We start from the raw sequence: 27,500 nt of genomic DNA, 5'->3' as shown, positions 1-27,500 counted from the left end.
GTGGAGTTGTCCTGTGGGTGTTTGTGCTGCAGGTGGAGGGAGTCAGAATGTATTTTTGCACTACTGCCATTCTAACTTTGTGCCCGTGTGCTTAATCTGCTGTCGTTCATCTGTGAACCACTGTGATCTTCTTGATCACTGTGGGTGAGTGGCTAGCTTGGGGCCAAGGCATCAATAGTAGTGGAGAAAAGTGACTGTGTATTGTACTAACTCATTGGTGCATTGGCCTTGTATTTGGGTGGCTTGTTCAAATAGGGTGAGTTGGAAATTGAGGAAGCTCTGGAGTTTTTCAGGAGCAGATCCGCTTTGGTTGCTCACTACCCTAGTGGGAGGGAGGGAAAGCTCTGACCTCTGCCTGGATAGATGGTGACCAGACCGGGACAGTGGTATGTTGTTGATATCTTCAGCCTAGCACTGGATACTGGATCTAACATAATGTCTGGCTGCATGTGTAGGTTGGAGACTGACTGGGAGAATCCTATGGTTTTCATATGGGCCATGAGATCAAGTGCTACTGTATCACTGAGACAGTCTATCTGAAGGTTGAGGTAATTGAAGACAAGGCATCTGGGGGATTCCAATGCCATGGAGGGCAGCAGCTCTGTATGTTCGTCCATGAAGATGACAGAGTTTTCAGCTGCAGTTACGTACCTTACTATCAGTCTGATGTTCCTTTTATCGTTTGCCTCACAGATCATATGGATTCAATCAGATGTTGTTGTGTCTTAGATGAACTGTCTTTTGCATCTGAGATTGGAGGGGAGCAGAACTGCTACTCAATGTCTTGTCTTTTTTCTGTTGCATTCTGAAATCTGTCTTGAGTTGTGATGTAGAGTATCCTGTGGGGATTAGTGGGGTAGGGTTGCAGGTGGCATTGAACCATGTCTTAATGATGTAAGCAGGGCCATGTGCTCCATCCAAAATGAGATGATAGATGGTGACCACTGACTTTGCATTCAGCTGCAGGAGCTTCAGGCTCTTATTTTCTTCTTCGCCTCTGTTTACTGAGGTTACTGACTGAGCAGTTAGCTTTAGGATTTATCCTAGTGTATGGTGTTCTTGTGGGACATCTTCTCAACCCAGTGATAGTGGAGATTAGGGAAGGGATGGGGTATTGCAATTCAAGGTCATTTTAAGGTGCTGGTGTTACAGTTCCCCAGATCCTGAGGGCCTGGCAGTGTTGTCCTGCATTGTAGCTTGGAAGATTTAAATGTTGGTCCTTAAACAGGCGCAGCTGTCAGAGGATGGTATTGGAGTAGTGGATTGTGATGCAAGTAGTGATGGGGGGCCATTTCATCCCATCTCCTTTTATCTTCTTCTTTGTTATAATGAAGGGGTACTTTGCATTCCTGTGAAGGCTTCTGTTCCAGGGTGGACATGGAGCTAAGAGGGCTAGGTTGTAGTAGGAGGAGTGGATAGCCAACAAAGTTGTATTAGCCATTTAAATCATATAGATACTGGGGGAGCAGAAGACAGAGACACTAAGAAAACAACCCTGGTACTTACTAGTAAAGTTGTGAACATCTTGTCTCCTTAGTTTTGTCCTAATATTAATTTTCCCTGCTGTCTTGTTGCCACTGGAAAGGTGTTCGGTCATAGTTGGAAGTTATGAACATTTTTTGAAGACCACTGATAATACATTGGGATGTTTTAATAATTAAATGTAAAGACTAGCTACAGAATGTTAGCATCCTTCATTTTAATATTGCATTTGACCTTTCATGCAATTGAAGAGAAAATTGGTAGTACTCAACTGTGCAGAAACAGATGCCTTGTGCGTAGAGATAAGCTTGTACCACAACCCTGAATCCAAACACTCCCAAAATTAATGAGGATAAAAACAGAGCTCCAAATTTTGTTTCTGGGCTTTACTTCTCTAATAAGACAAATCAAAATCCTGGATCCAAACACTCTCAATATTTGGGGTATTTGAAACACAGATCCAAATATGGCACAGTTTGGAGACATGAATTCCTCAAAGAAGTAGCTAAGCATTACAAAAAGTTAATTATACACTGTGGAAACATCTGTCTGTTGTAAACGGGAGATACTGTACCCAGCTACTGCTCTAATTACAGTGGCTTATTTATACTGTACGGTATGTTTCTTGTCAGAGAGACAAGGCCTTCAATAGGAAATCTGTTCTACTAACAGGTTTGTTGATTACCTGGTACAAACAAGTTTTAGTCTGGAAACAGATGTATTGACCATAAATTAATTTGTCTGTTCAGCAGGTTTATTTGTGTAGCTATTCAGAGATTCATTATATTTAATCATTTGAATATATGGAAGCTTTCAGTCATTTATCAGGTTTGTCCCTGCAGCCATGGTATTTATTTGAAGGAGTTTCATTGTACTAAGCAGAGAGATGCAGAGGCTGGGGCACAGTTCGTGTATATTTTTAACTGGCATGGCTTACATCAATATATGTATGATTATGGTTCAGGATACGGTAGGTAGAGATTGTTGAATGATTTGTTGTTAATAGTTTTCATTAAGGGCTAGACTGAACCTTTAGATTCAGTTCTGAGTATGAGGCAATGTGCAATTGCATTGCCCCAGAAAAGAATTGTGAGTCACAATTCCTCCCCTGTCCTCCTCTTGCTCTGTTGACTGGCACAAAGGAGAGGCTGAGCCATGGCTCCTCCCACTTCCCTGCTGGTTTGTGGGAGGCAGGATGAGGAATGCAGCTTCTTACTTTCTTCCTTCTCCACAAGACATGATCAGAGTAGGTTCTACGTGATCATGCAGAAAGATGGGGGCTGCTCACTTCCTATTCTCCTCACAGAGTCACACAGATCAAGGGCATAATTCTATCCTAAGAATTTATCCCCGTTTTGGTGAGCAAATCCGATGAAGTGAGCTGTAGCTCACGAAAGCTTATGCTCAAATAAATTGGTTAGTCTCTAAGGTGCCACAAGTACTCCTTTTTCTTTTTTCAGTATGAACTATTGCTGATTTTCTTAGAATGTATTTGTATACACTATTCACTAAAAAGTTGGAGTAAATAACCTTCTGACTTTGTGAACTGGTATTTTTGGCTACTCAGTGATTCGTCATTTAAGTTTTATGGTATTTTTTTTTAATTCTCCCTGATTGTATTATTGAAGATCTTTAAACGGGGGAATAATGAATAGTAAATTTTTGGATGGCTATTTTGTGGAAGTTTCACGATTTGCAAACATATTCACAAATATTCATCAATATTCATGATCTCACAAATCACAGCAGTCTGAATTCAGAGATTGCCAAAATAATATTCACAAATCCCTTGATTTACTGTTCTGTCACTGGTAGTTGTATATGTGTCAGTTTTAAAAAAAAAACCAAAATCCACCATCCACACCCCTTTAACTGCATAGCTACAAACTCACTGCCTTGTGATATTTTCAAAAGTCCCCATCATCACTGCTTTGTATTACTGAAGAAAGTGGAGCTCCAAGATGGGGAGAATGCAGTGTATAAGGTAACCATATTTTCAAAATAAAAAAACTGGGACACTTTTTTTTTGTGTAGACATTTTTTAGAGTCATGAAATAGTCATAGGAAAGTCATTTTTTAAATGTGTGCCACCATAGCTACTGCCAGCTTCTACCTAGACCGTGAAATACGCATATTTTTTGGAGTGGAGGATTCCTCTCCCCTCCCTCCCAGTAACATAGTGTTCTGAATGATTTTATCATGAAACATTAAACAAGTGTATTTTAACATTCACTTTGAGCAAAGAAACAGCTTTGACAGTGTGTATGTGCGATCATCCAACTTTGGAGAATCTGGCCCTTTCTTTTATTCTCTGATAACTGCATAGCACAGCGTTTGTTACTTGTCTGCACATCTTTTGAGTAATGCTGTGCGAAAGACAGGAGTTCCGTTTTGTGAAGATTTTTTTGGCTCTGAATCTGAGTGAAACCTGAAATTTTTGAAATGCTCTGTGAAGGAAAATTCCAGAAAAAAAATTCATTTTGGGGTGATTGAAATATTTTGTTTCAAAAATGTCATAACAGTCTGTTTTGTCACTGGCAAAACTTTTATCCTGTTTTCCTTCCAAAATGAAATTCTGGGACCAACCAACCAATCTTATGAAGCATTTTGATTTCAAAGGAACCATATATTCCAATGGAATATGGTTATGTCAAAGTTTCTCTGACCAGCTCTACTTCTGAGTCCACTATTTCTCTGTATAATAGAATGAGACATTAGTTTCATTTTTAGGCTTTTCTAATTATACATATTGTAGAGAAAAACTAAAGCTATACAGTTGTCCTGGATGTCCCCACCCCAGATACTAATTGTTTCCATCCCCCATCAAACAGGAAAACGGGTCTGACTAAGATATTGAGTGAGTTTATGTCTTCTGCTTCTGCCTTTAATAGGGATACCGAATATAAAGGACTACAACTCTCCCTGGATCAAGTGACAGCAACCAAGCCATCATTCTCATACTCAAATTCAACTCCAACCATAACGGACAATAGAAAGGGAAGCAAATCACGGCTCTCAAGCACAAAGTCAAAATCAAGGACATCACCGTATCCACAGGTAGCTGTCTTTGAACAACATATTTATATTACAAAGCTTTCTTTACTGCATAACTTGATTTTGGCTGACTTTCAAGCAGGAAATTAGAAAGGGCTGAGGAAAGTACTCCTCAATATGAGTAGAGGGTGGCAGAATTGGGCCCTTAGACTATAAGATCTTGAGGGTAGGGATGTGTTGTTAATTGTCTGTAAAATACCATGTACAGTATGGTGCAGCATCAATAAATCATCATCATCAATAATATATGGTGGGGATTTCATAGGTGAGTGACAACTGGAGAGTTGAAAAAGCTCTTGGTGTAGCATTTTTGTTGTTTGGTATCTGGGGACTTTGAGTTGTGCCCATTTGAATGATCCAGTTATGGTATGATCCTATTTTTTCATAAGCTATTTTTCTAGCCCTATAATTATCAGGAGAAGGAAAGGCAGTAGGAAGCACGTGAGTGGAGACTAGTGGTGAAATGTTTGCTAAAAGAAGTGAGTTTCTGGGAAGGGTCAGGATGATGATGCTTGGTGCACTGGAGGAAGAAGGTTCCTCCAGGCACAAAGTTGTGAATGGAAAAAGGAAACACAGGCAGATGGTGTTAGGTTTCAATAGACATTAATTCGCTTTTTTTCATATTCAGGCTTACATTTAAAAAAAATCTCCTGACTATTGTGTGGGGTCAATTTTCCAATGGCTCTCCAAAGACACGTTTGCAAAAATCTGTTCATACAACTCTTTGGCTGCACAGAACCCCATATTTGATCAGGAAGGTATGGTTTGTTGAGCATACAAACTGTTGTGGCTACCAAATATTGAGCCCAGTCCTGTGGGCCTTACTCAAGTGCCCCAAGTGGAGATACTTGCATGAATACGCGGTGCACAGTCAGATAACTGTGGATGCCTGTAAGGAATCCAGTTGAATATTTGGCTCATAGTGTTACCTCTTGATATGATTCCCCTGCAAGACAAATATTTGCAAAACTGGGTTCTTAAAGTGAGGATCTCGAGTTCATATTGTGGTGCTTAAATAAGTGGCCTGTTTTTCAAAAGTTCAAAAGGACCCAGCAGTTTTAACTTACTGCAGTGAGAGCTGCTGGATATCAAGCACTTTTGATAATGGGGATACTTATTTGGGCACCTCAGGGTGAACTCAGATTCCTAACTTTGTGAAGCCAGTTTTGAAAATGGCCATTATAGTTACTGTTACTTCATATTTTGATCACATTACACTTGTGTGTGTTACTCAGGACTTGGTCCAGAAGAGCCTTTCCTCTTGAATGCTCCACAATGAACAGTTCTAATAAAATGTGTTTACAATTTCTCAAAATTGTATCTACAAAATATTCCCAATGAGATATTCAACTGTTTTATCTTTTGGACATCTGAACTCATCCATTGTTTTGCACTGTCCCTTGATAGTGTTCACTACTCTTAGTTTCATCCAAAGGCGCCCCCCTACCCCCCAACTCTCTCTCTCTCTCTCTCTTACGTGAGATTAGTATCCATACAGATTCCTCTTCCTTGCCACCAACATTTTTCGTTTGCTAGCACCTTTAGCAACCCTCATGCATTTGGGCCTTAATTTAGTAGTGGTTATTGCCTGAATGGCTAGTCTCCAATTCAATTTACATCCTTATCACCAGTTAAACTGGTAGTAAAACCAGAGGTTTTGTCATATATAAAGCGGCAACAGTGCTGGTTGTCAATTTATTGAAAAACAGTCATACTGTATATTATAGCACCCCGCCACAAGCAATGCTGGCAGCTTGTCTGTACCTCATCCCTTCCAGTCACTGAATAAACTGTTGAAAGACCAACCAAAGCTGTTGTAAAGAACTTGCAGCAGGTGGTATTGCCTGTGCCCATCAGTTTCCAGCCCACATAATCTGTCACTCAGTTGTGGAGAATTGGAGAGTGACTCAAAAGCATGGTTATAAAATGACGGTAAGGGTTTTGGCTCACATACAGAGCCTGTTTTTTTTTTTTTTGGGGGGGGGGGGGAGATTCTTACTAAAATTAGTGCCATTGTACATGGAGATCCCTTGGGGTTACCCAGCTGTCAGTGGGTTTCTTGATGGTTTTTAAATGTGTGTACTTTTCTTTTTTTTGCCTTGCTTCCTTACTCTTAGAAGAAAAATGGGGAAAAATATGCTTTACTGAGTGATGCCTGAGAATCTACTCCTTTGCCAGCTGTGTACCACTAGGGCAGCTACGTGAGATGGGGACTGTAAGAAAAACAGATTTTAATAAGTCTCAGTTGCATGGTCATTACTTGGGCAGGAGGAGAGGAGCTCGGCTCACTTAACACACTGTTAAAATTTTTCTCAAACCTCACGTTATCGCTGAATAAAGTGGACTAGGGTATTTGCAGAGCAGAATCCTTCTACTAGACTCTCTTTCACTAAAAGTGACTTTGTCGAATTTCAATTCTTGTCAGAATTTGTTTAATTCAAATTGACTATAGCAGAACAGGGACCTGCAAAGCCTGCCTCAGGATGGGAGAAGGGCAGACCAATATTCATTATATGATTGTGGGGTTTGCTGCTGTCTGAATGCATTGATCAGTACTCTGCTTGTGAAGCCTGATTCAATATAGGAGAAGGGATAAGAGACCAATGGGGTTATTAGAGAAAAGAATGACTGAGTTGGCTAAAGGATGTCCCTTTCCTCCTCCTCTGCCCTATTACTATAAATCTATTTGGGTTCTCCCAAAATCTAGCTCTGGACCTCCATTTATTCTATATCCCAAAGAGCTAGCCCTAGGCCTCATTTATTCTGTACACAGGAAATAGCAACAAGATTGGCAAAACATTTTAATTGTGATCGTCTGAACCATTGCTTTGGAGTTTAATCTTCCATTAGTAATGATCATTTAAAGGAAAAGTTGAAAGTTCTCAGCCTCTGATGGAAACATTTTATGGTCAGATTTTGATCAGCCTTTATTGTTTCATCTAAACCTCTTCCTTAGTTCTCTTTGGCGAAGACTATATTCAATAGCTGTTGGGTTTTTAGTAATTATTAGACCATATACTTTTTTTACTGTAGCAATAACACTACCCTATAAGTGCACATTAATTATTGCTAAGTTGCCATGCAATTGATGTTGATGCCAATTTTGCTCTACTTCCACTAAAAAGGAATGGTCGGGATTCATTCTGCAGCCCTTACTCATTCTCACTCAGCCAAATCACCCACTGTTTTAAAGGGCTATGTAAGGACATTTGGATTGGGCCCCTGCTGGACAGCCTCTTATTTGTTTACTGTTTCTTGCTGTAGCCTAAAGCTTTGGCAACTATCAATGTATTCCAAACAGCAAAGCAAAACCCTTTTTTATAGTAAACATAACTCCTGATCTGGTGAAGACTTACCAGCAGTGGGGGTTATTTTAATGGACATGCTGTATTACTTTAATCTAAGCCTTTCACCATCTGTTCTGCCTATAATAGTGAATACAAAAAGAACATATTTTACATTTCAGGGTTACATTAGTAAAAAGTAAGATAAAAGTGATTTAAAAGCATGCATATGTTCTTAGTACAATGCAGCCCGCATCTGTGATGTTTTTTCTCATGGCTAAGACACAAATCAAGAGGAAAAGCTGCTAATGCCGCATCTAGTGAAAGTTTTTCATGGAAAAGAGGACTCCACTCTGAGAGGATTTCACTATATATTTAACAGTTTATAATGATAAAAACCTGAGCAGGCTGCCAGGAAATTAGGTAACTGTAACATCCATCGCATGAACATCTGGCATTGTGTGTGAAGCTGGCTGCTGTTGCTATCTATGGAAAGATGGGGGCTGAGGCCAGAGAGACACTTGTATTCGGTATTATGGCATGAGAGATCAGGTGTGTGTCTGATGGGGGAAAGTGACAAAAATATTGTAGCCTACTACATTTTTATGGCCTCTCTTAAACTAAGCTTTAGATAGCCATGGGAGGATTGATTTCTTCCTCTTTCTATCCCCCAAAATAAAACCCTCCCGAAACTTCTCCTGGGATAAAAGGAGCATCAGTGAGTCCAAAAGATCCCTTGCTGGGTCGATGCAAATCCTCTGATCACTTCTCATCAGGCTGGCACACTGAACTAGTGCTTTGGAAGACAGCTCCAGTGTCTGGAAGTGCCAGGTCAGTCTATCAGGAGCTGGCAGCCCAGCAGGAAGCCGTTGGAGGACTGGAAGTGGTCTGAAATAGATCATTTGAATTCGTAGTTGTTCCTTTTCTGCCAACTATATTTTTAGCTTTGGAAGGTGTGATTGATTTCAGGTGTTGCCTCAGGCCAAAGAAGTCCTTCATCTTGTCCCAACCTTTATCTCCTAATTTGATTAGACAAGCCACATGTCTAAAAAGTACTGCTTGAGAGCAGACACGGAGAAAAATGAGCAAAGCAGCACACTTTCAATTATGCAGGAGCAGTTTCTTTACAGAAAACAATGGTTTCAGTGCTTCTGATTGGCCAGATTGCTATTGAAACCAAATTCAGTTTTCTGTGCCCTTTCATCACTTGGGCTAATTGAGCCTAATTCTAATTTGAGAGGTGCCATTTTCATTTCTGTTTCAGCAGAGCTTGGAGCTGCTGCTTTACAACCCTACTCCAACTACCACTGAGGAAAGTCACCCTTACCCACCTAAGTGATCCCCACCTGTGAACATTATGTTCCCAGAAGACATAAGGGTGGGAAAGCAGCAGTAGAGACAGCCTGACAATGCCAAGTGGAGAAGCTTTAAAAGAAAATGTTTTAGGTTATGTCTGCCTGTGCTGTGGACTGAGGATATGCTGTCATATACAGGCAGGCTTTCTAGACCATGTGGGCCACAAAAACTCATTGTGTTAATTTAATTTGGCCCAGGGCCTAGCAGCTGCACCAGATCAGATCTCAGATAACAACCCTTTACATCAAGTACAAAGTCTTGCTGTTTTTGGTTACATGGCTATATCGCCCATTACCTGGTGCATTTCTCACACATTGGATATGTGCCCTTTGGAATAGTTCCCTGCTCTGTGAGATAAGTGTGTAAGACCTGTTGAATTCACTCTTATTTTTACCTATGTGAAGAAGATCCCCACAGAAGTCAAACAAATTGTCACTGCAACCTAAATATATATATTAGTGACAAAAACTCTTTCCATGTTGGTAGCAATATAGCTGCATAATAGAGCCAGGAGAAAAAAGTACCCATGAAAGCTGAGCAAAATTTGGAATTTTCCTGTGAGAAATTCTAACATTTCAACATTTTGTTGTTATCCCAAATTGGAATGAAAAGTTGAAATTTCAAAAACTTTTTTAGAACTGAAATTCTGAAAAATTGCTATTCGGAAATATTGAAATGTAACATTTTGACATTTTTGATTGAAATTAAACATTCTGATCTGGGAATGTCAAAACACTTCATTTCTAGTCAGTACATCATTAAACTGCATTTTCCCCATTGTGGAGCATTGCCTCATGGGAGTAGTGGTTTGGAAACCTGGTGCCCCTACTGCCCCTTCCTATGGAAAATTTCAGTTTTCCATTGGAAATTCATTTTGACAAAAAATTCCCAACCAGTTTAATGCCAGTTATTTTTCATGTGAAATCTTACTTTTTTGGGGAAAAAAACCACATCTTTTTTTAAAATAAAACACTGAAACCATTCTATTTTTGGTAAAAAATTTCAGTTTTTGAAAACTGCAATCTAAAAACTGAACCAAAAAGCATTTTTTATTTTTAGTGAAAACTTTTACTGGAGCATTTTCATTTTTTTGGTTTCCATTTTTGTGTGGAAAATTTTTTAAAAAAAGTGACCAAAATAAATTTTTGTGTTTTAAAACTTTTGTTTTAGTTGAAAAGCCGTATTTTTGCCAATTAATTTTTTTATGAAAAAATTTCAAAACAAACTCTATGTCCTTGTCACAGAAAAGTTTGAGGATGTTTGTGCTAGGAAGAGCAGAGAAGAGTTTATTTACTAGTTTGGCACACAATGCTACACCAATTAACAAAAATTAACAGCTAACTGAAGTCCATTTATGTGAGCTAAGCTAGAGTAAGATATAATATCATGATATTATATCCCAGCTAAGGGCAGCCAACAAAGGCCGAGAAGCCTATATCCCAGGCTCAGAATGTTGGATGGTTTTCCAGACTGGTTTTAAAGAGACTAATTTGTTGCCTCTTATTCCCTCACCTTCATCTAAAACCCTATATATCTGAAAGGGTCTGGTGTCTCCTAAGACTGAGAGATAAATAGGGTTGTACTGGACTGTTAGTCTTTACTCTACCCCGCATATCTTCTGCCCGTAAGTCTGTATGTAGGTCTTTTTGCATTGAATTTTCTTTTGTGAACAAATAACAAAACATGATTGGCCTATGCAAAGCTGCTATCATTTCTTGGTTAGACTCATATTAGCCTTTTTTGTCAGCAAACAAAGTTCATAACTCAAAATGCTGCAGAAATAAGCAATTAAAAACACACACACAACCCTGCCCCCCTTCCTACCCAAATAGTTCCACTGCTGGAGTTGCACAGATGGTTTAACTTTCCTGAAGTTAAACATATGGTCAGTAGTTTTGATTGGTAAGTGCATTGACCTTGATTCTGTTTGATAATGAAGAGTTTCATAGCAACTCAGTTTAATGAAAGAGATGGTAGCTTATGTTTTTAGGAAAGAGATTTGATTTGTACCAAAAGAAAAGGTTACTGGGTATTTACCGGGAGAGTGAGAGGAGTTGAGAATTACAGGTTCTTTTAAGCATATTGAATAAGAACTAACCCAAACTTTTATCCAGAACCAAACCTAAATTTAATATGTTTTGTAGTTTGAAAAAAATTGGAGATCTTTTTTTCCCTCTTTTTTTTTCTTTTTAAACTTACAATTTGTGGCATTGATATGCAGTACTAGAGAGATGAGAGTTGCATGTTTGGTCCCATCCCACTCCATGATCTTGGGTATAGCTGATGTAAGAAAATGATCCATATATTTTGATGGCACAAATTAATAGAAATATACATAAGCTATAATAAGCATTACTTTTTCAGAAAAGCATCCAGAAATTCATATGCTTATCCTAAATGTAGCATTACCTTTAATTCTCGCTAAGCACAAGCCTTGCTCCAACTGGCCCCATATATCTTGCTCCTCCTTGACAGGTCCTGATTCTGTCTGCCTTTTGTGCTCTCCTCCCCCACGATTCAGTACTATTCTCAAGTGGGGGTGACCAGATAACCCTCTTCCCCTGTTCTGGTAAATAGTCTCCGCTTCTGGTAAATAGTCTCCAGTAGTTTGTTTCCTTGCTTTCATGCAGGAGGGCAGTGTAACCCTTTGGGGTCCTGCTGATCCACTGCTTTAAAATTTAGGAGCACTCTGGAGCTTTTCTCCACAGTATTTTGAAATCCCTGAGTGCCCCGGAACCTTCCTTTCCATCAGCAGTGGGTGAGAAAGGAAACTCTGAGAAGACCTGCCACCACAGGTGAGAAAGCGAGATATGTGGAAGGGATAGGGATCATGAAATAGGAATTTCAAAACAGGTTCAATTTTGGTTTGGAGATGAGCGCGTGTCCAGGGCGAGAGGTTATTTCAATCCATTTTAAAATTGCTTTTGAATGGAAGAAGGGAGCTGAAGTATTGAACTATTGAACATCAGTGTTGAATTTGGTGAGCTAGACTTTACAAGTCATAAGAGGGCTTTTTAAAGGGGAGAGGGGAATGTTTTCAGACTTTTCTAATGTCTGCCTTGTTGGGTATGGGCTCATCACAGAATGCTGTACAGGAAAAGACTGTGAGATGTGTCCCCATCAGAAGAAGAGCAACCTTTTCCCCCAGTCTAGTTGCTTATGGTGTCTTGTTCTGGTTTAGTTATGCTTCTGCCTTTCCTTTTGTGTTACAGTATTCTGGATTTCACACAGAAAGATCTGAATCTGACCATGAGAGCCAATGGGGTGGAAGTCCACTAACTGATACTGCCTCTCCACAATTAATGGAACCTGCTGAAAGGCCAAGCTCTCAACACCATGACGTCTCCTGTGCCTATAGACAGTACTCAGACCGCAGCTCTCTCTGCTATGGTTTTGCACTTGACCATTCCAGGTTGACCGATGATAGACATTTCCATACTCAGGCCTGTGAAGGAGGCAGGTGTGAGGCTGGTAGATATTTCCTGGGCACACCACAGCCTGGAAGGGATACTTGGTGGGGTTCTCGTTCAGCATTGCCCCTGACAAAAACTTCCCCTGAAAGCAGAGAAGCATATGAAAACAGCATGCCCCACATCACTTCAGTTCACAGAATACATGGTAAGAGATAATTGCTGAAATGATGGTATTGCAGTATAGAGGCAGAATTTCAAAGGACTGACTTGAACATGCCTGACTTGTATACATGTGATTCCTGATGTGTGTGCTCAAGTCAGGGTTCATGTGTATGAACTGGGAGTTGTAAAGGTGCAAGTCTGGGTTTTGATGATCTCGCCTAAATAATAAAATATTCTATTTGTTCCATATTTTTTTAAATGTGAAATTTAGTTAGGAACACATAATAAGTGAAATCATAGCAAACATGTGAAGAAGTGCTCTTAGCATACGTATTTTATTACCTTGAGTGAAGGCTGTGCAAGTTTGGATAGAATAAGAACTAACCCAAACTTTTATCCAGAACCAAACCTAAATTTAATATGTTTTGAAGTTTGAAAAAAATTGGAGATATTTTTTCCCCCTCTTTTTTTTACTTTTTAAAGTTTTGATCCCTTCCACTGGTCCTGTCTTGGACTAGAAGTAAATATGCTGGATAAAAAACCCAAGGAAGAGTTTCTTCCAAGTAATTCCAGCCAGAGTAAAGGCAAGGAGTATTGGAAACTTCAAAAGAAACCCTGATCTTGATTTGATAGAGTCAAGAGGTTTAGATAAAATTCACATAAACACTCAGAATACCAGGTGCTTATCCAAACCAAATTGTACTTCCAAACTTTTTGAGGGTTATCCATCACAACCTACCTTGTGCTGCAGATGTTTCATATACAAATTAGCGAAAAAAAAAAAGCCATGAGAAGCATAGAGATAATTATAGACTATTTGTGGCAGTCCATTGTTGCAGTAATTGTGCATATTGAAAAAAGAACTGGATTGCACCACTAGGTATTACCTAAAGAACCCATGATAGCACTTTATATAGGGCCAAATCTTCAGCTTTTGTAAATTGGCATAGCTCCATTGACTTTTAGCATCTGGCATTATAAGTTCAGAAAGAAAAGGTATTGTTTCATTCCAATAAGAAAAAAATTATGCGGAGAGAGAAAATGAAATAGCAGATTCAAGGAAATACAGTCTGAAAGAAAGAGAAGGAAGAATAGAGGCCTCTAATTTGCTTTGGTTAGTACTGTTCTGCGGCTTTCTCTTTGTGATAAGCTATGGCACTTCCTTGTATTCTGCTCCCTAATGCTGACATTCATGAGTTCAGCTAGCTTTTTCTTTCTAATATGAGAACAGAGATGTGTGAGTTGATTTCACAGTAGCTACAGACATATATATATAAAAAATCAATTTCTCATGTTATAATTGTTGGTGATCATGCTCATGGTGTAATGTAAAATATTATTTATGGATATAGTGTAGTTCTTACAGATATGATAAAAATATATTTATCACTTTTTTACCACAGACAATCAAAAAAAGCTGAAAATAGAGCTTGGTTTTGATTTGTTTGTTAGTTTAACTTTTATTCCAGATGCTTCAGATAATTCATAGAATCATAGAATATCAGGGTTGGAAGGGACCTCAGGAGGTCATCTAGTCCAACCCCCTGCTCAAAAGCAGGACCCATCCCCAATTAAATCATCCCAGTCAGGGCTTTGTCAAGCCTGACCTTAAAAACTTCTAAGGAAGGAGATTCCACCACCTCCCTAGGCAACGCATTCCAGTGTTTCACCACCCTCCTAGTGAAAAAGTTTTTCCTAATATCCAACCTAAACCTCCCCCACTGCAACTTGAGACCATTACTCCTTGTCCTGTCCTCTTCCATCACCGAGAATAGTCTAGAACCATCCTCTCTGGAATCACCTCTCAGGTAGTTGAAAGCAGCTATCAAATCCCCCCTCATTCTTCTCTTCCGCAGACTAAACAATCCCAGTTCCCTCAGCCTCTCCTCATAAGTCATGTGTTCCAGACCCCTAATCATTTTTGTTGCCCTTCGCTGGACTCTTTCCAATTTATCCACATCCTTCTTGTAGTGTGGGGCCCAAAACTGCACACAGTACTCCAGATGAGGCCTCACCAATGTCGAATAGGGGGGACGATCACGTCCCTCGATCTGCTCGCTATGCCCCTACTTATACATCCCAAAATGTCATTGGCCTTCTTGGCAACAAGGGCACACTGCTGACTCATATCCAGCTTCTCGTCCACAGTCACCCCTAGGTCCTTTTCCGCAGAACTGCTGCCTAGCCATTCGGTCCCTAGTCTGTAGCTGTGCATTGGGTTCTTCCGTCCTAAGTGCAGGACCCTGCACTTACCCTTATTGAACCTCATCAGATTTCTTTTGGCCCAATCCTCCAATTTGTCTAGGTCCCTCTGTATCCTATCCCTGCCCTCCAGCGTATCTACCACTCCTCCCAGTTTAGAATCATCTGCAAATTTGCTGAGAGTGCAACCCACACCATCCTCCAGATCATTTATGAAGATATTGAGCAAAACCGGCCCCAGGACCGACCCCTGGGGCACTCCACTTGACACCGGCTGCCAACTAGACATGGAGCCAATTCCTCATTGTATGAAGCTCCACAGATGTATTACAGTGGATCTTCAGCCTGCATGTAGCTTTGGGGGCAGAACCAGACCTCTCCGTCACTATCAGGAAGGGAATGCCCCATGTTCTGAAGAATCTACCAGTTTCATTCTGCCTCCACAGTTGCAGACAGGCAGTTCCAAACCACACTACTACAGAGCATCAGTCTTTCCCCAAACAACCCCCCTTTGAACTGACTGGACTTAAAACATTTGAACTTTGCTTCCAGAGCTGCTTCTTTGGGTAAGAATGTGATTTTTCTCTTCTCTCTTTCTGAGGTGTACTTGAGTGGTGACAGTGCATTGTCACCCATAACAAGCTAATAATGGTGGTCAAAGCAAGAAGGGGAAAGCAAAATTAATGTGCCTTCTACACTTCTCCCCTCTTTTTGTGGGCAGGCTCCTCAGTAATGGTTCATTCCAGGCAGGAGTCACCTAGGCCTCTTGTGCCAGGGCAGGCCATGCTGGAGAAATAGCAAGTGGCAACTCCACATCTACTCCACAAAGATCAGCATCAGAAGATCAGAGCATGGAAGGAGTCAAGGAAAGATACTTCCAAACTACTGGAATCAACCTCTTGTATCTCCTCAGAAAAGACTACACAATATTTCTCATCTGGATCTAAACTGGAACCATACATCCCTCTTCATGAAGCCCTGGAGGATGTCACTAAGGAGAAATGGGTGTCTCCTCCAAAGCCAAGAAAGGTTAAAACAAACAAGACAAAAGGTTCTAAAAAGTACCTTTGTCTACATAAAACGTGGTGTTTCTCCCCCAAATGAACTCAGCTCTTTTCTTTCTTGTAAAGGACACAGCGATCCCCACAAAGGGGGATTTTCTTCCAAGGGTTCTGTGGACTGGACAGTTGATTCATGCCTTAGAAGAAATTATGAGGCCAGTTTGGCCAACCTTGAGGGCTTCAACTGCCTCCAAATATTTTGCCTGCGATGTTTTAGCATCTCATTCTCCTCAAGACCAACGAAACTTGTGGTCTAGGGCCCTTTGTCTGAAAAATCTTCTTGGTGACAGAATTGGTTTTAGATGCATCACTTGATGCACTACATTTCTCAGCAAGAACAATAGGTTACAATACAATGTTCTGCTTCTGGTTTCCCTTGTAGAAAGCACAAGTGCAAGAGAACATCTCTCATGTGTTTCAAAATACTCTCTCAGAATGCATTTTGGAGAACTGACAAACTCCCGGGGTGGGGTGGGGTGGGGGAGTAGAGTATTTGGAGAAGACAAAAGAACATTAGCCTTTGGCAGGCAGTAAAGAAGAGAGAAAAAGCCACATTTCAAATATTAAAAAGCCTTTCTTTGTACAACTAGAGGGAAAACCAGTACAGTAGAGAGAGAAAGAACAGATTGGAGGAAGTTGTAGTTTATCAGACAATATCCAGCCTCCTTAATATCATATCCTTTCCAGTGTGCAGAACAATGGCCACTGTTCATATTGGATAAACATGTCCTGGACCTCTCCAGAAGAGATACTCATTAGAATTTCATAAGAGACCTAGACACCGATTCATTTTCTACTCTAACTCAACCTTTCCAGGAAAGAAATGGGAGAGGAAAAAGCTATTTACACCTTCTCCGTATAGATAAGGGGCTATAGAATCAGTCTCCTCTTACGAGGAGGGCAAAGACCTATGCTCCATCCTGTTCAAAAAGAGTTATAAAGAGATTGGGCAGAAGCAGCAAAGTGCTGGATTTTAAACATTTGAACACATTTAAAAATAATGGAAATTCAAGATGGAGACTCTGAAATTCATCCTAGCAATAATCAGCAATAATTTTCTGTTGCTTGTAGCCGAAAGGTACATAAGTCCATATTCTACCATTACCATCCCACAGAAAGTTATCATGCTATGTCAAAGGATAACATCACTTCCAGCACAAGTCCTTACCTTTTGGATAGTGTGCAAAGACACTAATGGTCCTAATAATAGCTCTCAAACAAGAAGGGAACCATATTTATCCCTTCCTCAGGGTCCCATCCAGAGCTAAAGTGATCCTAGATGCTCAGTGTAAGATCTGGATTCCAAATAAGCATAGGGTGATATTCTTGGAGGAGTGGCAAGACAAACTGTAAACACTCATACAGGAAGTCAGTTGTACTACAGTGCCTCTAGTATAGTCATTCATGTTCCTCCTGGGCATGATAGCATTGTGCATAGATACACTACAGTGGACCACAGACAAACTGAGAACTCTCCAGAATTTTCTTCAGTCCCTTCCATATTCCAAATTATCCCACCCATCAGTGAAAGTGGGAAAAGTGCTTCATAAATCAGACACAGTTATGACAATGCTGCCAGCCTGGAAGAATAGGGCACTTCTTTGAGGGGTCACAGACAATCCAGGGAACATGGCCCTGACAGAAGATGTACAGCATGAGAGCTCAGAACTATTTGTTATGGACATAGGCAACTGATTCTCTCCATGAACAATGTGCGTATATTGGCCATGACAGATAGTATATCCACCAAGTCTTTTCTAAACAAGTAAGAACCAGAAAAGGCAAAGGTACTGTCGTCTTGGGCAGAGAAAAACTCTCAGACGTCTTGTGTGACTTCGGGCAAGTTACTTAGGGCTAGATTTTGAGCCACTTACCCTTGAGGATGAACACTTACACAAATAATCCGTTTGGGACAAATTCTGATACCTTCACTCACATTGAAGGCTTTCTCCATAAGCATCCACGTGAAGCCAATGGGCCCATTTGGGAGATAAGGGGCTGCTCAGAATCTGGTCGGTAATTTTGCTAAATTTCAGTTCCCCATCTATAAAATGGGGATATTAATGTTAAGAACTTTGAGATAGGACTATCTTCTCTTTATTCTTTGTACAGTGACCAGCATAATGGAGTCCTAATCCTGACTGGGTCCTCTGGGTGCTGCTGCAGTACAGATAAATAATAATTCCCTATTTCGGAAGTGTATATTAAGGATAAATTAATATTTGTGAGGTGCTTGGATACTATGGTGATGGGCATACAGCTAACTGATGTTGCCTTCAGCAGTGCTCCACAGCACAGTATCCCAGCTATGTGCTGAGAGTGGAGTGTATATAATATTTGCCCACAGTTATTAACTTTATCACCCACGCTAGAGGCACACTGGTGATGACATCCCATTCTTACAGATATGTGGACCTTAATACAAAGAAGAATAGAAAAATTTATCTGTGTTTACCTGAAAATTTTCTTTCTTTGAGTAATAAAGGTCCACAGATCCTGCCCTCCCAACCAGACAATATTGTTTATATAAGCTGAGGCAAAACATAGCATTCAGTAATTTGCAGAAGTCCTCCTTGGGCTCTGCAATGGACATGCATATTAGCAGGTGTTTTACCAGTTCCATTATTATATTGTCTCTGTAGTTGGGTATTATCCTCCGTGGCTATGGAAATTCTTTCAGTTGTTAGGTTCTTCAGGGGTAGGGCTACTCCCCTCCTGCCAGTGATGGATGGGTCTGGTTCCACCCACTCTATTGCATGCTGACTTGAATGCTCCCTGTAGCAGATCTGTGGGCCTTATTACTTGAAGAAAGGGAAACTTCAGGTAAGCACGGTTAAATTTCCTATTCTAAAGGTTTGAGACAACAAATATTCTTGCATTACAAAACTAAGTTCAGCGCTAACTGCTATATCTATGAACACAAAGGCAACTGTTTTGTTGTTTCTCTTTTTTATTGCCAGGCAGCATGTATAATGTGGTATGTAAGACCACACAAAAACCCAGTGTCTGGATTCATAATATACTTTACCGACATCTTAAAGCACAGAAGGGGTTAAAAGGGCAAAGTCTAATAATAATAAGAAGAAGAATAAAAATGTATATAGCCTTTTGTGGGCCTGATTTTCAGATGAGCCTCAATCCACTTTCTGATTTTCTCGATGCAAAGAGGTACTTAGACAGCCAAGTGCTGCCAGCTGTACTTGTCATTCACTGGAGGTGCTAATTACACCCCAAAATTACAGACCATCATTGAAAATCAGGACTTTAGGTTCAAAATCTGATCAAGCAGACTTTCTCCTCAGATCACCCCTCTGAAGAAGTAGCATTACCTGCATATTACAGGTGAGGGTGGTAAATGTACATTGGTCAAATCAAGGCTAGTGGCGTTAGACCCAGGACTGGAACTCAGAAAGTCTGAATTGCAGTTTTGTGCCCAACTGATGTTTTATATCCTTTGCAGAAGAAATATTGCATTAAGAGCTCAAGCACATATATTTGGGTCAATTAGCTCAGTTGGCCTATTTTGAGAGCAACACTTATGTGGTAGGAAGAATGGTCTTGAGGTTAAAGCACTTGACTGGGTTTCAGGGACCTGTTTTGAATTCCTGGCTCTTCTCTGCGCTTCTTTTGTGACCTCGGGGAAGCCACTTAACCTTTGCTTCTGTTCCCCATCTGAAAAATGGAGATAATAGTACTTACATTGACTCTTGTCTACTTTTTGTGTCAGGGACTGACTGTCTTTTATACACAATGGGGCACTTATCTCAGTTTGGGTCTCCAGGTGATACTGTAAAGCAAACAATAACCAGAAAGACCAACACAATCCATCATTGCATTAAAAAGAGGACTTTAGATTGTTTACCTTCTTTCTGAGATCCACATACAAAACAAAACTGATGACTTGTTCCCTTTCTTTATCTGTTCTGCAGGGAGAGGACACTGGGATGAGGACAGTGTTGTTAGCTCCCCAGATCCTGGTTCTGCTAGTGAATCAGGAGACCGATACCGTACTGAGCAGTATCAAAGTAGTCCACATGAGCCCAGCAAAATTGAAACGCTAATAAGAGCTACCCAACAAATGATTAAAGAGGAAGAAAACAGGCTTCAGTTACAGAAAACAACCCCTGATCAGCTGGTCTCCATTAATGGAGCAGGGAAAAAGCACTCTATTTGTTTTGCAAACTACCAGCCACAACAGTTGACAGGGGATGTCTGCCGTGTTCCTACAGTTGCCAACACCTCTCCTTGTGAACACGTCCAGCAACGAGATGGAAAGCTTATGAGCCCACATGAAAATGACTATGACAACAGCCCCACAACATTGTCTAGGATAAGCAGCCCAAATTCCGACCGCATTTCTAAATCTAGTTTGATACTAGCTAAAGACTACCTGCATTCAGACATGTCTCCTCATCAAGCCACAGGGGACCATCCAGCAGCTTCTCCAAATTATTACACCTCACACAGGCAGTACTTTGACAAGCATGCTTACACGTTAACTGGATATGCTCTGGAGCATCTATATGACAGTGAAACCATTAGAAACTATTCCTTGGGCTGTAATGGATCACACTTTGATGTGACTTCTCACTTAAGGATGCAGCAAGATCCAGCACAAGGACACAAGGGGACATCTGTTATAATAACCAATGGAAGCTGATGTTTTTTCTAAAATATTTTGTGCTCTAAAAAAATCTTTGAAATATAATTGGAAGATATATAAGTTTTAATGCCCTTGTTGTTACCAGCATTTGATATACCACACTGCACTAGAGAGAATAACCTAAAGTACTGGGGATGAGTGAGTTACTGTAAAAAAAAAAAAAAAAAAAGGAATTGGCATTCAGGGTTATAGTGAATGGAGCTAAAGTCAAAGTTGCTGCCACATTATATAGAAAAGAAGATAGAGGAGGTCTGTGTTGGGAGCACATTGTGGCAAGCCAGCTGAGCAATTCATGCATATTGTGTTGGAGTCAGTTGATGAAAATACTGCCAAGGGCCGACTCTCTGAATTGCATGTGCCCCACAGGTCTTAGTCACCAAAACAGCTATGCATTCTTTACATGCAAAAATGTGGATCATATATCTTTTCAAAATACACATAAAATGGGTACATTAACTGATTTGTTTATTCGTTAAACTCTAGCCATGTTATGTTGCTTAGTGGTGTAAAGTGTCCAGGACTAGCCAAAAGGAAAAGAGAGAGAGAGAGATCTTCAGAATTATTACTTTCTTGAATAGCCACACACATACTTACACACTTGCTGGACTTGAACGACATAAATTGAGCAACATAGTTATGACTGGCTACTGGACTGCTTGCTCATGCAATATTTAAAAGAAGGAATCAGAAAGGGAGGATTTCTCAGCCTGGTTTTGAGAATATATGATTGTAATGGGAAGATACTTTGAACTGTGATCACATTCTGAATGAGTGCATGAGATGTCTGGTAAAGTGAAAGGGAAGCAAATTAGTGAAGGGAAAGGGGGGAAAGGAGCTGAAATAGAGTGGTCCAAGATGAATTAGTTTAATCTCATATAGTGATGTATACCATGTAACAGTAAATATGCTGTGAGTTCCAAGTGGCTGAGCTAATCAGGCGTGAGTTAGAACCATAGGAGGAATTGCATAAAATTACTGGAAATTTGGCTGTAAGGACTATAAAACACAACTATATTAATGGAATCATATAAGAGACAAAGACAGATAAAGTGAAGACTGCAGGGTGACTGTGATAAATTCAGAGAAAATCTTTGGGCTCATTGAGAAAGTGAAGGAGATTGTAAGGACTCAAAGTTGGAAGAGGTAACCTGTTGACTGAAGTGATGGGTGTGATTTTGAAAAAAAGCATACATTCTTGTCTTGTTCACAAAGGAAAATAGGGAAGAGATGTCAGAAACAGTCATATAGTAACCAGGGGAAGAGAGAAAAGATACTACAGGAAAAATCAGGGTCTTGAGAGAATATGGGGAATAAGAAACCCCAGTGTCTGATGACTGACTACAGCATCTGGGCCTGCATGGACCTGCCCTAGATTAAGAGATGTGTCAAATGAGGTAAGTAAATATATTTTAAAAACTTCATGATCAGGGAGATACTGTTGGGCTGGAGATGAGCTAATATAACACCTGCACTTAAAAGGGCAGCTAGGGAAGATCATAGTAACAGTCATTGGCACAATCCTTCTTCAAATGATTTCAGTGGGAGCTGGACCAGGCCCCTCCTGATTATACCAACCTAGAGTATGGCCAGGGGGAGGGGGGATGTTATAAAAATGAGATGAGCACTGCAGAATGGCTTAATTTGTAATGTAAAGGAGATAGATGTATGGAAGTTTACTTTCAATGGTCATAAAACACAGTCCACCAAGTAGAAGGTTGCTCGGAGAGTTTGGATAGATTACAAAAGTATCAATCTCCAAAGCAGGGCTAATCAGTAGCAAAATAATAATAATCTGGGTCACCAAGTAGAGATTTACTTGAAAACTAAAAAAAATCACATAGCCAATTTGGAATACTGATGTATACAGTTCTGATCACTTTGAGGCAGATTGTGATACTCTTACATCACAAGAAATCCCATTTGACTTCAGTGTGATCATTCATAGTGAAAGATACTGTGCTCTTCCAGAAGAGAAAGATGTTACAATTTGGCCTTTATTATCTAAAGCTCATAATAGAAAAGGTAGAGCAGAACACAAAGCGGAAAGATAAAGAGAATGAAAGAGATCTAATAAGTATTTAAATAAACTGGGTTATCTTTGGAAAAGGAAAGATTTAGAGGGAATGTCACTGATCTGAGCAAAGTTCTGCATTGAAGAGAGGTGAGATAACAGTATAAGGTTATTTGAATTAGTAGCAGATATAAGAGCCAAAGGGCATTAAATGTTAGCCAAGGAAAAATGAGAACAAAACAAATTTGGAGAGAATTATATTAAATGAAACCTAATAAGTTGAATGAACTATAAAGGTCATAAACAGAAGCAGCTAGTATAAATAATTTTTAAAAAAGATAAAAAACAAGGCAAATATTTAATGCTGTTGGGGAAAATGCTAACAACTGCTAACTGAAAGGGGTGGATGGACCAAAATGGATTTCGTTCAGCCCAACGATTTTATATATTCCTAAAAAGTTAGGAATGAGAGGGTATTTTTGATAAGTCTAGTTCTGGGTACATCTTTATTTAGTTTACACCTATGAATAGTATTAACTTTTTATTTGGAGACTCATTGTACAGTATTAAAGTGTGACTTGCTGAGTAAAACAGAATAGAAATACATGCTATCATATGTCCCTTGGCATACTGCAGTACATTACAAAGGTGACTCTAAGTAAATATGAATATTATACTAGATTACAGTATGAAAGGCACCTTCATAAATGACTGTACTTCTAACAGTTTGTTTATATATATTCTTCATTTTAAAAAAAGCAAGTAAGCTATGCAATAAAGATTCTCTGTTACTATTTACTGTGATCCCATATAGAATAAAAGTTTCCAAACAACTATTGTTAAACTAAATTTCTCCTATGCTGAGATTTTCCATAGTTTCATTTCACTAAAATGGCAAATGCAGGAAGGTGCAATGTAATAAATATAATATTTAAAATATCAATACAGTGATCTGGTGCCCTTCACCTGCAGCCATGTTGTAAGACAAGTAAGACGAACACTTGCTCATTCCCCATGCAAGATGGAAGCAACTATTGCTCCTCCTTAGTGTATCATTGTCATTGACTGGAGGCACTTGCCTGTTACGGGCTATCTGGTTGGCCATTCTGCTCCCTTAAAGGGCCAGCTTGGAGGGAACAATTTTCTCTTTACTTCAAAGCTGGCAAGGAGCTTTTAATGTGATTTTGAAAAAGTATTACAAATTAATTGTAAGTATAATTATTATGTAAGCATAGGGACCTGCAGCACACTATATCCTGCTTGATACTAAATGAAAGTCAGTTTGCAACCTTAACTGTAGCATTCATTACTGCAAGTGGTATAACATGTACTTTCCTGTAGGGCACAAAGCTTACACTTGTTCATGACATCAGTGCTTATTGTATGACATACTTTAATGAACTTCATATTTAGTTCAACTCCCCCTTCACCTCAGTGATAAAATGTAAAAATCCTCAACATCCTTCAAGGAATGTATGTTTAAAAAAAATAGATGAGCAATTTTGGAAAATTTGAAAATACAAGATACAGTACTTGCTTTGATATTTTTCAAATGTATCATATTAGGTCATTGGTATCACTTTATATCTGAGACATTTTAGGGTATATTTCAGTTCCACAAGTGCATCTAATGCTATACTGATTGCACTGTAGTATGCTAGCATTTTATATCATAATAGCATTATGTCAACAAACATAACACCAAGTGAATATGCTAATAAAACTGCAAACTGCTTATGACCCTTATCAAAAGCTTGTTGAATCCAATGGGAGTCTTTTCATTGAATTCAGTGGGCTGTGGATTAGGCCTTCTCTGTCTTTATTTGATGTTAAGAAAAGAATGGAACTGTCTCTCATTTATATACAGTTGCACACAGTGGGCATAGTGTACAAGTTTAAGGCCACAAGCTTATACAAATTCTTAACTTAGAGTAAGAAACCTTACTCCTCAAGCAGTCCTATTGATTTCAATGGATATATTTGTGGAGTAAGGTGCTAGTCTAGCAGAATCTGGCTCCTTGTGATTTGGCTCTAGTTTTTTTGTGCACCTGGAAGATGTAACTATGAAAACTGCAAAGGGAAATGCCCCCCAAATGGCATGTACTACTAATGCAAATTGTTTTTTCTATACATGCTTTGAATACGTTTAGAAAAATGTGGGCAGCGGTGAACATTGGCGGGTGCCAAAGCCCAAGGACATTTTGCGGTTGGCTACTTCTGGGGAGTAGCTAACTTATTTTTTTGATGATGTTCCCACAAGTATTACCACTCAGTGTAGTACATTTAAAATCCTATTTATCCAACACTATTTACTCCACAAAGCCCTCCTCTTATCTGAAGTTCAGTTGTATCTCTCCTGGCATGAAGCACTTATTCAATAATTTTCAGGATTACCTGAACCACCATTTATCCGAAAGGTATTGAGAAGCCCCCAAAATGTTCAGGAAATGGCCTTGTGTGGTATTTCTGCCAAAGGCATGGATGCACTGGAAAAGCTGACTGTCTGCTGCAGAAACACCAACTTTTAATTGTAGCGCCAAAGTCCAACTAACTCCTGGCTCTCAGAATGTGGCTTCAGACCTTCCACGTGAAAGTTCCCTTTGGCTTCAATTGGGGTTCCTGTTCACCAAACAATTCTAGGATCAGACCCAGTTGTGGGTATTTTGGAGGCAGTTATGGTTATTGTCTGGTAGCAAAAGTATTTCAATTCAGGTTTATCCATGGAATTCTCTTAAATGTACACATAGCAGCATAGGGTTGTGTCCTGTTCCTATTGAAGGAAATGGAAGTTTTGCTATTGACTTCGGTAAGAACAGGGTTGAGGAATTTATTTCCACACATATCTGCAAGCTGGTTAGCCCCAAAGTAATCCAGACTGTGCTATTCAGGTAACTAGAACATCTATTTTATATATTGTTTTATTAAAAATGGCTATTAAGTAATCTGAGTGTCTGCTCTTAAAAATAACCCCAACAGTGCTGTACTATTACTCTGGTACCATATACATCATTCAGTTTGTTGTGAATAAGGCACCCGGAGCTCATGGGTTAGCAAAATATTTTTACTGCTCAATGCTCCAAAGGGAATTATTATTTTGAACAAGGAAAATTAAGTAGAATTTTCTGCAGAATGATGAGTGACAGTGCAGCTCCCTTTCCCCAAAAGCATCCTTGGAGTGTCTGACAGTGAAAAATTACATGCGAGGAAATTTAACTATGGTGTTCAGTGCATTCACACAATGGTTGTGTGGATAAATCTTGGCTCCAACTGGTAAGAATGCACCCCTTTCTGAAAGAAGGTTAATTTATGGCTCCTGCCATGAGACTATACTTGAAAGGAAAGATCAAACATATAGGCATTATAGGAAGAAACAAAGGTTTTTTGGCTGGTTGTATCCACTACTTAACCTCTCCTTTCAAATGGTAAACATAGGATTCTAGGGTTTAAAATTCAATTTTTTAACATTTTTATTTATTGAAATTTTGACTGCATGTGATTTTGCTCTTAGACTCTAAAAAAGTAGGAAGTTTGGAAACACACAAAATAATCTCATTAACACATAAAACAGTACAGCAGTCCCATTTCTAAATAAACAAAGTCAATGGGGAAAAGTTCTTTTAAAGCACTGTAATTTTTTCCCCTATGGTAAGTATTTCAGCACATAAAACTAGAAAAAGGCACTTCAGAAATAATGACATGTTCATATTTGTTTTGACCAGCATATTTAAAAAACCCAAACAAACCCCAGCTCTCCAAACCCAATGGATTATATTTATGAAAAAAGACAAAGATTGCCAACATTTCAAATGCCATGCCTTGCAATGTATAGGTTCTAGTGACATTGTAGCATAACATCTGTAATTTGAAGTTTTCCTTTGGAATGTAATGTAGGAAACACAATTTAGCTATGTTAACAATATCTTGCAAAGTGTTCCCATTTATAATTATTTATATTGTAAATAGCTTTCTGAAGTAAATTTGAAGTTAATGTGCATAAGATGTATTTATTATGTGAAGATTTTTTTGGTTTAAAATATAGTTACCAATATGCAGTTTTTGTCTGGTTTCATGAGTTTTTAAGCAAAGGACAATCCTTTACATGGAAACATTTTCAAGAACGAATTTTAATCAGCTTATGAATACCTAAGAATTTAAAGGATGTACAGGAGAAATTACTTAATTGGATTCCATTGGCTTTATATTTGAACAAAGTTTATTGAAATGGTACATAGCACTGTTGGCACGTGCCTTTGAAATTCATTGAATCTAAATGAAGCATAGTTACATTTATTCTTCATTTATAATTTGCAGTTTATAATCCACTTAAAATACCAAAACCAAGGACCACTGGATGCTAGGATATGGTGAGGCTGAGACGTATCAGTAACTCGCCAGTTATTAGCAATATTATACACACTGTTTAGCATTTGTATTATGGCTGCTGTACTGAAGTTCCATCCACTGCCAATGCCCAATTCCTGGTATGATTGGGTCTTCCCCTCTCCCTGGAAGCTTTGGTGGCTGCAGTCCACCTGTCTCACCTTACCTGGAGTCCCTACAGCGCGTTGACTGCAGGCTGCAAAGGGAAAGCACTATTGCAAACCTTTGTGGGGGTAATTAAGATTAGTTGCACAGTATCTAGGGACACATGCTTCCTGCAGCTACAATCTCCACATGCTACCTCTGCTTCTTCAAGCCCAGCAATGGTTGTTCTGGAGAACGGCAGTTCTGCAGAAAAGGACCTGGGGATTACAGTGAATGAGAAGCTGGATATGAGTCAGCAGTGTCCCCTTGTCGCCAGGAAGGCTAACA

At 39.5% G+C, this 27,500-nt stretch overlaps 1 protein-coding gene across 4 annotated transcripts in view; it reads left to right on the top strand.

The window, feature by feature from the left end:
• Positions 1 to 26,652, top strand: part of SIM1 (SIM bHLH transcription factor 1) — a 64,984-nt gene extending 38,332 nt beyond the window's left edge. For 2 of the 4 annotated variants that reach the window (XM_084623643.1, XM_084623644.1), the window contains 3 exons: positions 4,374 to 4,539; positions 12,389 to 12,794; positions 19,944 to 26,652. In XM_084623643.1, the coding sequence (XP_084479769.1) occupies positions 4,374 to 4,539; positions 12,389 to 12,794; positions 19,944 to 20,674 (1,303 nt within the window). In that variant the 3' untranslated portion in view covers positions 20,675 to 26,652. The remainder of the gene's footprint in view (positions 1 to 4,373; positions 4,540 to 12,388; positions 12,795 to 19,943) is intronic. The other 2 variants (XM_084623645.1, XM_084623646.1) reach the window with 1 other exon arrangement.
• Positions 26,653 to 27,500: the final 848 nt, after the last annotated feature.

This window comes from Lepidochelys olivacea (assembly GCF_965140295.1).
Source record: "Lepidochelys olivacea isolate rLepOli2 genome assembly, chromosome: 3".
NCBI lineage: Eukaryota > Metazoa > Chordata > Testudines > Cheloniidae > Lepidochelys > Lepidochelys olivacea.
This window is presented reverse-complemented; position numbering and strand designations above follow the sequence as displayed.